Raw genomic sequence first — 14,468 nt, forward strand, 5'->3', positions numbered from 1 at the left:
TGTCAGTTACTGCTCTGCATTTTATATTAATATTTTTATTATAGAATACTTTCATTTATAGATTTAAAAATAGTATAGATCGAAAAGGAAAAATATGGATAACATGGTAAAAATGAAAAAACTGATGACAGGTCATGATAATAATGAATAAATGAAAAACAGTGATGAGATGAACAGCAATAATGAACATTTAGTTATTTGCATGTAATTTAATGCATGTTTAGAAAATGACCCAATTTTTAAGTTTCCCTCTCAGATGCATCTGATTGTAGCTTTTGTTGTTATTTTCAAATACAGGCGTATGTCCTCTGGTCTCAGTTTTCATCTTTACTTTCTGTTTGCAGGCCAAAAGTGACGATGTTTTGCAATGCAGCTAAAGTAGCATGTGTATTTGGTATGCTGAAGGCATCTATCATCTTCTGTCTGTAGCTTTTCTGAAAAGTTCATCACCTCCATTCCCTCAACCAATAGCTTTCTTGTAGCAGAACTAATGCCTGTGAGAAAAAGATTGCAGGGTCCTCAGTATGGCATTTACACCAGCTGTATAAAAGAGGGAAAGGGAAATGGGAAAGCAAGTAATAGAAGCTGTTGCCAGATAGCCATTTTCCTCAGCAAAAGGAACGCACAATTTTCAGGATCAAGAGAAGAAGCTAGAGCTGAGCAAGCTACATCACAGACCAGGGCTTGGGGCAGAAGGGAGGAAAGGGAAACAGAACAGATAATTCCTGTGAGACACAAAAACAAAAGGACAGACTGTGGGAGAAAGGCAATGGCAGACTGTGGCAGAGAGAGGTGCCTGCAAGGAAGAGCAATCTTGATAATGGTGAGGCCAAACTGTTTCCGTTTGTACATAGCCTTGCACCTGGCCTCAGGACCACAGTCCAGAGTGTTGTATCCATGCGCAGTGAGACCCCTCTTTGACATCTCTGAAAAAGCCATGGAGTCCGTCAGGCTTTGTGGTGTGGTGGATAGCTCTTTTTACTCACACAGGCACGCAGCAGGCTATTTGTGACCTTCTGACAGTCAAAGGAGCTGTACCAAATGAAATTGCTGATGCTGAAGCCTCTGATGGCCACCATATGTGGATAGAGGAAGTTCCTGATGGTATTGCACACTTTTATTACAATGGCCATGACAGCAGATTTCCTCAGTGCAGAGCAATTTGCCAATGAGCATGGAAATCAAGAGTGAATAAACACCAGTGGGCAATAGCTACTCTTCAGGAACCAGAAAAGGGACTAAGGAGCAGGCATGGAAGTGGCAGGACTTGAAGTACACAGAGGTGAGGATGATACTCAGATTTGTTGCAGTGCTTAGCATGAAGAAACTAGGACTACTGTTGTCCTATGGAGGACAACATGGTCCCATGACTGCCTGCAGATCTCAGGGTCTCTATTTCAGTGTGGGCTTCAAAGAGAGAGAGGTAGGCCAAAAAAGGGCATTTCTGAAACCCCTCACCCACAGAGACAGACAGACAGACAGACAAGAAAGAAAGAAAGAAAGAGAAAAAGAAAAAGAGAAAGAGAGAAAAAGGAACTCAGCATGTTTTGGACAGCTAAACAGCACAGTTTGGTGAAAAGATGGCACCATTTCCTATCTACCTGAGAACCTGGACCAAACTTCAGGCTGAGAGGAGAACAGCCTAAATTAGCCCATAGGAAATGCCAACATCATGAATGTAGTTTAAACTTTTAACTCAATGCTGCAGAGTATTCCCCAGTCCCAGGAGTATCTCTAAGAACCAAGTGCCTATATCGATGCAGGAGCAAAGGGCTGGTGACAAAACTGCATCTCCATTTTATGTATTTAATTTACTTGAGACTCAAAACTGACTCTTCTCTGCATCACACCCATCCCTGATGCTTATGTATTTGCTCTGTCTTGTGAGTGGGAAATATATGAACAACCACTTTCTCTCCAGAGAAAGCTGCTCTCTCACCTGACCATAGCACCAGTCTCCCACTACTCGTCATGCATTTGTGCCCTGCAAGGGAAGAGACTCAGTGACAGTGTCTGAGAAGATGGGGTCTGATGGCTCAGAAACTGGTCTAGAAGGTAAGAGCTGTGACTCAGAACTCGAGCCCGGAAGGACCTAAACCCCAGACCAGGCAAGGGTTGCAGCAGCTCAGATGCTGCACAGTGGCTCATGTTACTCTGGGTTGATTGAAATATCCAAGCACAAAACCTCAGGACGTAGCCAGCTCTCAGGTCTGAGTGCAGTTTAGCATAACTTCTCACCTATTCCTGTGTCAGAACACTGCTCTTTGAGTACAGTACTTTAAGCACCTAATGGGTATCATGCTCCAAGTCAGTGAGCTGATTTAGCTGAGGCACGGGGGTGGTAGATGGCTTCAAGAAACAAGGCAGATGATTCACAAAGTAGGTAATTAATCTTAATTAAGTTCTTCCTGAAACAATTGTATTTGACCAGATTGAGACATCTTGAAAGAGGTAGCAGTATCTTATCAGTGTCTCTTCATAGTTTGATAAACTCCATTCAAGATTCAGGGAGCACTTAGGATTCACAGGAACCAAAATAAATTACTTTACCCTGTCCCCTCCCAATGGTAAGAAATACTCGCGTTAATTAAAATGGATTCCTGAAAATGTATACTATGTAGGACAATCTTTAGTTTAAAAATCTAGAAAAACAGACAAAAATTGCATATTGGTAGCTATATTTTAAATCAAAAAAAAAAAAATCTTCACATAATAAATACATCTTATGCACATTAACTTCAAATTTACTTCAGAAAGCTATTTACAATATAAATAATTATAAATGGGAACACTTTGCAAGGTATTGTTGACATAACTAAATTATGTTTTCTACATTACATTCCAAAGGAAAACTACGGATGTTATGCTACAATGTCACTAGACCCTTTACATTGCAAAGCATGGTATTTGAAACACTGGCAATGTGTATTTTTTTCCATAAATGTAACCATTGGTTTAAAGCAAACATGAAATTCTTTATCATGTCTGAAGTGCTTTTTTTTGTTAGATTAATATATTTTATGCATTGAAATATTTACCTTGGGAAAAAGTTGCAGTGCCCTAAAAGTACTTTTTCTAATAGATTTTATTTCCTTAGAATGTAAAGGTGCCAACGTTTTATATTGTGTGAAAAAGATTGTTTCTTGCATTTTGAAACTTCCCACTGTATCAGTAGCTGAAAAGGAAAATAATAAATGCAGTCCAAATTGCAATAAATAAAAATGTTTAAAATTACATTTGGAATCCTAGAACAATAGGAAAGGTTGAGAACCTTGTGTGAGAGGGGAGTTAAATAGGGAATGCAACCAGACAAAAAGCGTTTTTTCATCCTGCATTTGATCTTTCCTTTCAAATTCAGCTTCATAGATGGAGTCATAAATTAACTCTTTTCAAAAAGGGATGTATTCCTAACAATTTAGAGCCAGATTTATCTACAGAACTCTTGTATACATAAGCTAAATGCCACAGTGAAGCCTCACAGCATTTTTTTCATTAATAAATGCCCTAAGAAAATGTAGAATGGAATCACACTAGTGCTCTCACTGTTCGGAACAGAAGACTATTTTGTTTTTTTGGTCTTCAAAATAACAGCTAAATCCTCAGCTATTCCTCTAGCAGACTTTAAAAACACCAAACTGAAGGGTTACAGAAATCTGGGGGATTTTGATTTGGTTTTTTTGTTGTTGTTGCTGTTTTCGGGGTGGGTTTGGGGTTTTTTGGTTTGGGGTTTTTTAGCTTCTCAGTGCACACAGCTGAAATATTTAACCGTCAATTCTAACTGCAAATAAAATAAAATAGATTCTCCTCCACACTGCGGAGCTATCTGGAGTTAAGCCGGTATACCTACAGGAAAGCGTGTTCATCCACCATTGTTCCTAATAATAACATTGTTCCTGTATTGCCTTTAGGCTCTTAGGTGCTTTAAGTAAACTTGCAACACATGGAAAGAGCAGAGCCTGAATCCATTTGCTGCCAGACATTGACTATAGCCACCTTAAAATAGACGTAGCTAGGTCTAATCCTGGAACTGTGAGCTATAATCCCCATTACATACAGGTCTGTATGCAGAAGGTCTGAAACCAATGCGTATGCCACAGCTTTGTTCCGTGACTGAAAGGTTATCTGACCTTTGGAACAGCCAGGCTGATTTTCTGGGGTGGCTGTGCCTTTTCCAGAAATACTATGTGACCTTTCATTTTTTCCAGCTCACTCAGCATGCTCACATAAATGAACATATGGTGGTTAACATACTTAGGGACATTAATGAATAAATGCTGCATGTGCAGAGACAAAAATGAGATTCAGATAACAGTGATTAAAACAGTTTAAAAGAGCAGAATTTCACTGTGTAACCCACAGCAGTATTGCGGACAGATCAACAAAAGCCATTTAAAGCTCAAGAAATACTTTTGGGGCTCTTCATTTGGGAGAGATGCACTCATTTTTTCAAAACATAAATAACCTCTTTTATAGAAACACAGCCATTAGAGATACTATCTTCCGTAATTCCATACTCACATCTTCAGATTTAAGGAAAGAAGAATTACGAAACAACCCTCAAACCTATTATCAGCAGTCAGCTTTCCTTCCTTTGCACTTGTTAAGTAGTACCTTACTCCACAAATATTCCCATTTGAATAAATGGGACAAATTGCTGAGTAAGGTTCTTCTTTTAATTTAAGAATTGCTTTGCAAATTTGTCCAAAATCACAAACTCTATGCCCATGGTGTGATTTTATATAAAGACTAGAGGGTTTTTATTTCTTTAAACAAAAGAGATATACTAAGATTTTAATGCACAAAAACCATAATGCGCCATCCACTGACATCTGTAAGAAATGGTTTGAAAGAGCTGTGGTCACTGTATTTGCAGTAGTTGCAAAATATTAAGTTCGTGTTAATAACAAACCAGTATTTTGTTAGAGAAATTATGCAATACAGCAATTTATATTGTTTCTGTTCCAAAACACAGCATACATACCTTATTTTAAGTGATAACCTTTAGCTAATGCAATACATTTGAAATGTATTTGGTTCAAATGCCTTGCATTTTTCAATTTTTCAATATTTCTTCCCATCTGATTTGGAAAAGGAAGAAACATAAAAAAAGATTATATCCTTGAAGGATACCAAATGAAACTTTGAATTACATAAATATGTAATGGAAAAAATAAGCTTTATACCATATTAAAAAGCACACATAATATGAGCTGCAGTGATATTATATGCTATAATTAAGATTGCGGACTTGTTTGCATGTAGCATGTAGCATGCAGAGTCTATGTTTGCAAAACTCAATGCTTTCTGTCAATTAAGAAGAAATTCCTGGCTATCTAAAGAAGCAGGATAGCAAACAAGCTGACAAAAGACATCCATCTCTGGCATACTGTATTGAAGTGCTAGGGAGTGCCAGTTGCTGGAATCCCATGAGGGAGAGACCATCAGCCTTTGCTTGCAGCACAACGTGGCTGCATGTAGAGACATCTCTACTGATTTATTCTGTTCATCACAGTGCATTTTTTGCATTTGTAGTGGACTAGAACTATTGAAAATAGCATAAATAGCTACAGTTTGTGAAGTCTTAGTTTGGGATCACTGTAAATAAGGATGGGGAACTTTAATGCATAGCACACTGTCTTTTTTTCCTACATGAAGTCATATAGTGCACAAGCAGTTTATGCTGTGCCTGTTTGTCTTATAAGTCTATTTTTCAAAGGTGCCTGTCAGAATGCAAATACAACGGTCGCCAAAGGGCGGTTTCCTGACTACTTGTGGCCATTAGACCACAGCCAGGGAACTGCATCTGGTCTGCAGAACTTTGTTGCCCTCTAACTAAAAGCTTGATGGCAAGAGTGCTTTGTGATCCCAAGAAACTTGAGTGCTGAGAAAACACCATTCATTCAAACAGTTTGGGAGACTCTTCTGTAATACAAAATAGTATTGACACTTAGGCATGGTTTTATATGTACTTGTAGGGATAATATGATTCCATGTACCTCTACTCTAATTAGTTTTTCAAATTGTATTTTAATACTGTAAAAAGATACTCCAAGTACAAGTTTATTCATCTTACTCATAGGAACGAGTGAAATAAATATGTATCCAGAACTAAATTTATCAAAAATACTTTCTTATTCCTATGCTTTAGGAATATATACAATTGTTGGGCTGAAAGAAGTCCATTTTGGTCCATTTCTTCCTCTGAGTTAGCAGTTGTCAATGTTTTTCTTCCCCTCAATTATTTGCCTTTTTATTATCTTAAAACAAACAAACAAACAAAAATCGCTGTCTGCTTCTCTTTATGACCTTCATTATCCACTTGGCAATGGGTCAAATAAACTTCTTGCCAAATCATTTTGTTCTCATTTTGCCTTGGCTATCATTCAGTGCCCTGTCTCTCATTTCTGCTATTTTCTAGTTCAAATAGTTTTAGACCATTATTTATCTCTCCTCTGTGCAGAGTTTGGTGCACATCAGTGATACTACCCCTTACTCTGTTCCCTTACAAAGATGACAGACCCAGTTTATTTAAAGCTTTTATTAGATCTTTCAGTCTCTTTATCTTTTGCTGAGCTCTGCTCCACCTTTTCTGTTACGAAGTTTAGATAATAAAGACCAGACTGTGTTGTTCTCCCTTGTGTTCAACGTGCATTCCACCAGGAGCGATCACACTGCAGTCAACAAATGTCGCTTATGGAGTAAGGTACTACTCAATTCAAGATTCACAATCTGCTTTGGAGTGATCAGGACTACACATAATATTCCAAGTTCAGAGAGGTAATTTCCTCTGCTTTCAAGTACGTCTCTACTTACGTGGTTTATAATGTTATTATTTAGCTTTTGCTTCTGATTAGTTTTATTTGGAAACAGTATTTTTAACCCACCCATAGCATGCTGGTTTATATTTAGTCCCATTGATGACTCAGTCCCATATGTTGAGCTTCTGAATGTTACAAATGAAGCTAGTCTTAGAGCTAATCTCATTCTAGTAACCACCTCAGGTCCCCTTTCCTCCACATTGGCATAAGAGGGAGTGGTGGTCCCTCCTGTTGCAGTCGACTTTGGAACCATATAAATGCCATAAAAAAAAAGGACAGGGCTAGCAATTGTGCCTAAAAATTCCCTATTTTACATTTTTAGCATATGTTTTGTATTTATTCTTTTCCAATCAATCACTCTCTTTGTTCATGAGGTTATTAAAAATTTTAAAAAGTTCCTCTGCCTCTTTTGATGTCTTATATAACGCTAGGACAGGCCCTGATAATGCCAGCATTCTTAATACAATTTAATTCCTTGGAACACTGATTTTCCTCTGTACTTTTTTATGTACATATGGCTGATTTTGATAGCCCTAATATTTTCTGATATTCATTAAATTATCTGCTGCAATCAAGAAGATAATTCATATTTATCAAGGTCATGCCTATTACTTTACTGTGTTTCAGACAGAGTAGTTACAATTCTCTATACTCTCTTAATTTACTCCAAAACTTTATCAGAAGTTAGCTAAACCACCAAACAGTTTTTACCTATTCTTGACTGGTGTAATTTTACATTTATGCCACTGCATTTGTATTTTACAGCAATATTTCTATGATTCTGTTGAGTTCCTTCTGTGTTTTAAATTAATTCTTAATTATTCAGCCACTTTTCCTTATTTTATAATTATTACTAAATGGCATACATAGCTACAGGGTTAACAGTTTATCTTGAACCACTCCTAATTCCAGTCTATTCTCCCTGTTTCTCCAGGCAATTTTCTTCCATTTCACTCCACTACCCACCATGGGCAACCTTTCAAAAACATGAGAGCAATCTCCCATCTCTGCAGCAAGACAAGCAAGCCCTTTGTTTCGCAAAACTACAGTGAGAATGCCCGTCTTTTTAATACAGTAGAAGTAAATATTTGACCATACTAATCATAAGGACTCTTTTCAAATCAGGCATATGTCAATAGCTATGTATGTGAGTACACAAGGACATAACAATTCGAGGAGTTCTCTCTTTCTCCCTTTTTTGATTTTATATTGGTCAGCCATGGATGCTTTATACCATAGAGCAGCATAACGTGCTTGGCCTTTGGGGAATAAACGAACCACCAGAAGTACGCTTTTTGTTGTGTATTTCGAAGGAACACATCCCACATTCCTGTAAAAAAAGAGTGCATAGCAGTTCTGTTGGCTGGTACCTATGCAGTTCAGAAGATCTGCCCTTGGCAGTGTTTCCAAACAACACCTCTTACATGATGTGGATGAACTGCTCTGTTAGCCTGGGACAAGCACTCCCTGCCTGGGCCTCTTGTATCCTTCTCAGCATGCATGGCACCAACTTTGAGTTTAGCTCCATTCACTCTAACACTGCATGCTAGTGCATTTTTATTTTTTTAAAGTAATGCGTTTTAACTAACTTATCCCCCCAAACCTTGGGTTCTTCTTTCTAATGCACTGTGGTATGTGAAATGCTGGTAAGGACAAGGGCATGAAAACATATAATATCTTCCAATTAGATCTCAAAGGTTATTTTTTAAAGCACAAAAGTTTTTAGAAAAAAAAAGTGTCAGCTTCCATTGGTTATTATAACAGATGTTCCCTTGTGTCCTTGTGCCGGATCTTGCTGCATCCTTAAGTGAGAAGTCACATCAAAGTGGGATCCATTACAGCCTAGTGAATAGTTTCTAATTGTTTCAGTGTCATATAGATGCTCCAGAGCGTACCCAGTTAGTGTGTAAGCATGCTTATCAAAGTACTGCCTGTGGGAGCTGTAATAATTTGGAGAGACTGCTGGGTGGTCTCCTTGGTTTTGATGAGGGGACATATCTGAATGCAGGTAGTCTTTAGCAAGTACCAAACTAGATTTTGATATTCGATCAGAACTGGGGCTGCTTATCCTAGACAGTGTTGTGGGGCTGTTGTCATAGTCATTTTCATGTGGGCTCATAATCTTTCCATCTCGCTGCTGGATGTGTTCACAGGGGGGAGTGTTGGCAACCGTTGGGACACGGCAGACGTCCGCTGCCACCTGCTGCTGAGGGTAGTTTGCAAAACAGATAGCATGCTTCTTCCCCGTGCCGTTAATGGAGACCAGTGGGTCAGGAGTGGTCTTCCGCAGCTGTAGCCTGTTTTCTTCTTCTTTAATCATTTGCTGGGTGGCTCTTATTAGAGTTTCAATTTTGCTGGGCTCATGTGGACTGTTCTGATACTGCTCAGTACGGTATCGGTCACCTGACTCACTGGCAGAGCCAGGATCAGGTGAGCTAACGACACTGTCCTCATCCCAGTGTCCTCTTCCTAGGAAAGAGAGAAAGGAGACAAGTACTGAGGTTTAAGGAGGCACGTGATCTTGAAAAACATGTAATCTGAACCTTCTTTTACATAGAGAAAATCAAATCAGAGGTAAGTGACTCATAACAGTCACCAAAAAAGACCATGGTAGACCCTTTGCTTTTCAGTGACAAATTCTAGTTTCCAGTATCTCCACAAGGAACAAGTAACACAGCTGGAGATATACAAAGAGATCGAAGCACCTCAGCACAGGTATCTGGTGCCACTTGATACACTCTTGGGTAGCCAAGCATCTGCATAAGCCCAGCAGGTATGGCACCAACTCTAAAGCACCTCTGTCTTTTGGAGCAGCAAGAGGCCAGGCAGGGTATCGTAGGGCATGTCAAAGTGCCCTCAATGCTAGTGTTCAGGCCCCTGGCCCCTTACTACCTCTTTGCATCAGCAAGGTCTGAGTGAATTTGGGCCATGGTAAAAATAAAAATCTCAGGGAATTACAAATGTACAATATTCCAGCATGTTTTCTTAGGCCTTTCAAGGAGCTAAAACACAGACAGCACTGAGAAATAGATTGTGGTTATGTAGTGACTTTATGCAGGTTACACAGCAATAAATAACCACAAGTAATGAAGGAACTCTTCTACAAAAGCTCAAGAACCCATAACTGCTAGACAGGGTTACTGTCAAAATGTGACGTCATATCCCCACGAATAAGTATTTGCTTTTGAAATGGGAAAATACTGTGACATTCTTACCTCTTTTTAAAAAACAAGGCCCATATACATATCAGAGAAGATGTTCAGCTTGCAACTAGCTGAAAGCACAGAATCATACCTGTCAGTCCTCACTAGCAAGAAAGTGAGTGGCCCCAAAACCTGAACGGTCAACATTATGATAAAGGGCTTGATTTGCTGAGATACATTCCTTCAGCAGGGCATGTGTGGGACTTGCACATGTTACTTCTTGATGCCTTTGCCTCAGCACACAAAGTCCACTTTGGGGATGAGGCACGTTGGGTTGGCTGACAGTACTCCCCAAAGCAAACCCATTTTCAGACTAGCACCAGAAGTTTCTCCTGTTCTGTGTTGGGTCAGGGCATACAGATCTGTTTGGGTTGCAGACCACTACCACTGCATTGTAGAGTTCACAACAAAAATCAGTGATGGGCTTTTATAATAAAAATATCCTTCCATTGCTGTGGAAGTACTTCACTGTGGAGTATCATGAGTATGAATTTATCTTTCACATCCTCTTAAGATCTGGTCCCAAAATGTCAATGCTAGTCAGGTTTTTCCCCCTAAAGCTACACGCAGACTGAAGACCTAGTGAAAAATGTAAGACTTGATACAATAAAGACATTAACTGCAGTACCTGGAATTACAGCAAAACCAAACAACAAACTAAAGCCAAACTATATTATCCATTTACATTAATTATCCTTGATAGAGGTATGGAATAAATATCTAACCCTTTTGCATTTGTACCTTGGTATTATACTTCTGTGCTCAGCAAGAATTATCATGCAAAAAATTTGCCAGCAAAATTATCATGCTTTACTAGATTCTCTTTTTTTTTGAGAAGAAGAAGCTAGAAAAACACTAATAGGGCAGAAGTACAGAACAGACACAAGGAAGGAGGCATGTTCCCACAGGAAAAGTGGAGAACAGTCCTCATCGGCAAAATTTTCTGTCCCTTTCCTGTTTTATCTGTATTTCCTAGAACATGCTACTTAATAATTTTTTTTCTAATCTCGACATAATTTTCCTCAGATTGGAGTAGAACAGAACAGTTCTTTTTCGTTTACAAAACTTCATTCTGCAAATCAACGGAATAGTACTAATGTAATCAGCTTTTATGAGTTCTTTAGAGGCAACCCTTGTTTTCATAGACTATTTTGTAGAAAAACTTTTTTTTTTTTTTTTTTTGATGTTGCATGCATCCTTACAACCTTGAATTCTGACTTTTGGGCCAGTTGCTGTCTTCCAAGACTCAGCCTATAATTTTTAAATGAAGGACTTTTGGACTTTTCCCAAACCAATATCAGGCTTTCACTGTGGTTTTTTTATTAGCTTCAGCCTCTGAAAATGTGCTAATGCATTGAGTTCGCAACCTGTCAGAAACCAAACAAAATTTCAGGCTTGGTGTTGAAAGGATGGAGAGGTTCAAATTGGCTAAAAATTATAGCTGAGGATAAATGTGTGAAACCAAAAACAACTGTTAATTTTAATAGCTAACTTTAAATACATACAGAATCAGTAATAACCCATAGGGAAAAATGTCACTTGGAGAACAATTTCTCCAAAGGCTTTCAAGAGTATTTAATATCCAGCTTGGATTCAGCTCTAATTTTTTGCTAAATATATTCCATCTGAAGTGTCTTAATCCTAAAACAAATAAAACCCACTTTTCTATTGAGTGGATTATTTTGTTTATATTTTTAAGATCATGCCTAAAATCTCACCAGTCACGTTTCCACCTTAATTTCACAGATTGATGAAAATACAGCAAAATTATATTTTGCTGCATATAAGCCAGACTATAAAACTCAACTCAACTTGAATTTTAAGTATCCTCATCTCCACAGATGCGATCTCTGAGACAATAACATACATCAAAAGCATCTAATTTTCCATCTTTCACATAAACAGCTGTATGTTTCTGTCATATTCTTCGCTGAGATGGTGTCACTTCTGCAAATCCTTGTTATGTCTTACCATGAATCCTGTGCACTGACGTTATGTGGGGCATACTGTTCTCATACGCTTCTCTGCTCTCAGGGGATGACTTAGTCAGAGGCAATGCTGAACGAGAACCCCACCAGCTCTCCCTCCCCGGCTGCGGCGTGCCAAGGAAATACCGGCCAGCTTCGCATCTGCCTCCCTCACAGGCCTGAGTGTGGAAATGCCTGTCATCAGTCACCCTGGAGTGGTCGAGCGCAAAACCGTAGCAGAGCGCGCTGCGGTCTGAGTACTGTCTGTAGGCACAGGAGGCGTCATGGTGCTGGGAGCTCGGTCTGTCCGCAGGCTCCAGGAGCTGGGGAGAAGCCGTATCGGTCAGTGGGCTCCCACCCCACTGGCTCTCGTGGTCAGACTCGGATCTCTCAGTGTGAAATCCAGAATACTGCAAAACAGGAGAAGCAGCATGGAAATTACCACACCTGGGTGAAATCTGCAAGTAACTGCACTGGGAACAAAGGCAGAGAGCGTATGTGATAGTGTGTTTCTTGTGAGCGTGCCCACATGTCTGCACCTTCTGATTGGGCTCCTGGTCCTTTCCTGTACAACACTCTGTAATGAGCTCACAGATGACAGGACAGACCTCATGAAAGTCTAAAACATCCCATGTCGGCCCTTAACAGCCATCTCCTTTATGATGTGTAATATCAGGCTCAGCAACATCAATGTTTCAGTTCAATATATTTTTAATATGTTCAGGTTTTTCTTGTTGCTTTGAAAGCTGTGCTTATGCTCAGCCAAGGTGCTCCAATGCACTTCAGCGAAACACTTCCAAAAGGGACTGAAATAACACTGCTCCTGGAGCATTCTCTCATGTCAAATTGAAACCGAATGTATTTGAAGGGTTTTTTCTAAGGGTTCGCTCTCTTTTCCTCATATTTTTTTTGTTGAATTTTTTCCTTGGAGTTGTATCTTTGAACTTCTTTCCTCTTACTAGTAGGGAAAAGAAAGCCTCTTGCAAATCCTGCGCTGCCAACATTTCTATAGGGTAAAGCCTAAAGTGATGGCAAATAGGTAGGAAGCTAAAAATCCCAGTTCTATTGCAATGTGGGAACAAGGAAAATCCAGAAACTATTTTCCAGTAAAGGTGACTGCTAACCAAAGCAGGAAGAGTGAGCACTTTTCACCCTCACTTAAACAAGGCCCTCCCAACACAAAAAAAGCTGGAAAATTAGTCAGGATAAGAACATGAGCATTTGTTTAGAGAGAAGTAAGGGTTAAGTTAAATGTCACAGATTCCTAGGTATTCCTAATGAATGCTTCAAACTTTTAGATACCTTTTGGGAAAGGAAAAGAATGTTTATTAAACCTCCTAGGATTTAGCTATCTCATTTTTAAATCTTTTTATTTATTGGAACTGTCAAACTTCACGGAACATTTCTAAATCAATTTCACCCGTGATTATGGACTGGGATGAGACCAAAGCTGTACATGCTCACCTCTTCAGCACTGCACACTCATGTCACAAATCAATGTATTACAACATGAAACCTTGGAATTCTCCCATTCCATCACTCACCTTCCATATGCCCACTCTGCCTTTTCTTTTAATAGGCCTAACATAAGGTTACCTTCCTTTTCATTAGATTAAGTTGCTCTGAAACTCCTCATTATCAGCCAGGATCAAGGTTTTATGCACTTACCAATCGAAAGTACTGACCAGATGTTTGACTTACAGAAACTTAAACCATCTGTGCAACATCAGTGGAGTTTTTGGCATCTAATTGGGCATTTCTTCAGTATTCCAGTTTATATTTGTTTATATTTGTCTAATACTGTTTTGGTTGTGAACAGGATAGGTTATTTCAAGGAAACAAAGAAAGGGTCATGGCTTTGAAGAAGTCAATTATATTTTGTTATTAGTTGTCAGAAGAATAGCCATAGGCAACAAGCCTACCAGGAGACATGGAGGAGGTCAGAAAGTTAGTACCACGATACTCATCACAAGGGTTTCAAGATGAAAGGACAAACATGAATTTTCATGAAGGTTAGATAGTTACAGAGCCACAAAAGCATTCTATTAAATGCCAGTAACTCAACATACACTAACTAGAAACTTTATTCAGTCACCACAGAGTTATGTGATCAACTGGAGCATCTAACTCTTCTATTATCCTTTCAGATCTAATGTCCACAAACTGCTTAGTCACAAAGATACCTTCATAAATAACAGCTGAATTATTGTAAGCATTTTACAAAAATGTATAGGTAAAATTAAGTTTCCAATAAAAAAACTTAGAAATTATTAACAAGATTACCACTTAGCAAATTTTATCTGGAATGGAAAATCAAAAAACCAGAAAACTAGTTTTTCATCTGTTCTTAATTTTAGAATTACTTTTTGCTCTTTTTGGATTTGGCTTGTATAAACCAGATTTTCTAATTTTAAAAGTTAAGCAGAAATATTATATAGTGTAAGCCTAAATGCAAATATAGAAAAATCAGGAGTTCATTT

General features: G+C 38.7%; 1 protein-coding gene across 1 annotated transcript in view; it reads right to left on the bottom strand.

Annotated features, from left to right (window-relative positions):
- Positions 1 to 3,740: 3,740 nt before the first annotated feature.
- SIM1 (SIM bHLH transcription factor 1) overlaps positions 3,741 to 14,468 on the bottom strand; it is a 50,927-nt gene continuing 40,199 nt past the window's right edge. The window contains exons 11-12 of the mRNA XM_048299763.1: positions 11,993 to 12,398; positions 3,741 to 9,287 (exon numbers count right to left, since the gene is read on the bottom strand). Of these exons, the coding sequence (XP_048155720.1) occupies positions 8,557 to 9,287; positions 11,993 to 12,398 (1,137 nt within the window). The 3' untranslated portion in view covers positions 3,741 to 8,556. The remainder of the gene's footprint in view (positions 9,288 to 11,992; positions 12,399 to 14,468) is intronic.

The sequence above is a fragment of the Corvus hawaiiensis genome, chromosome 3, assembly GCF_020740725.1.
Source record: "Corvus hawaiiensis isolate bCorHaw1 chromosome 3, bCorHaw1.pri.cur, whole genome shotgun sequence".
Taxonomy (NCBI): domain Eukaryota; kingdom Metazoa; phylum Chordata; class Aves; order Passeriformes; family Corvidae; genus Corvus; species Corvus hawaiiensis.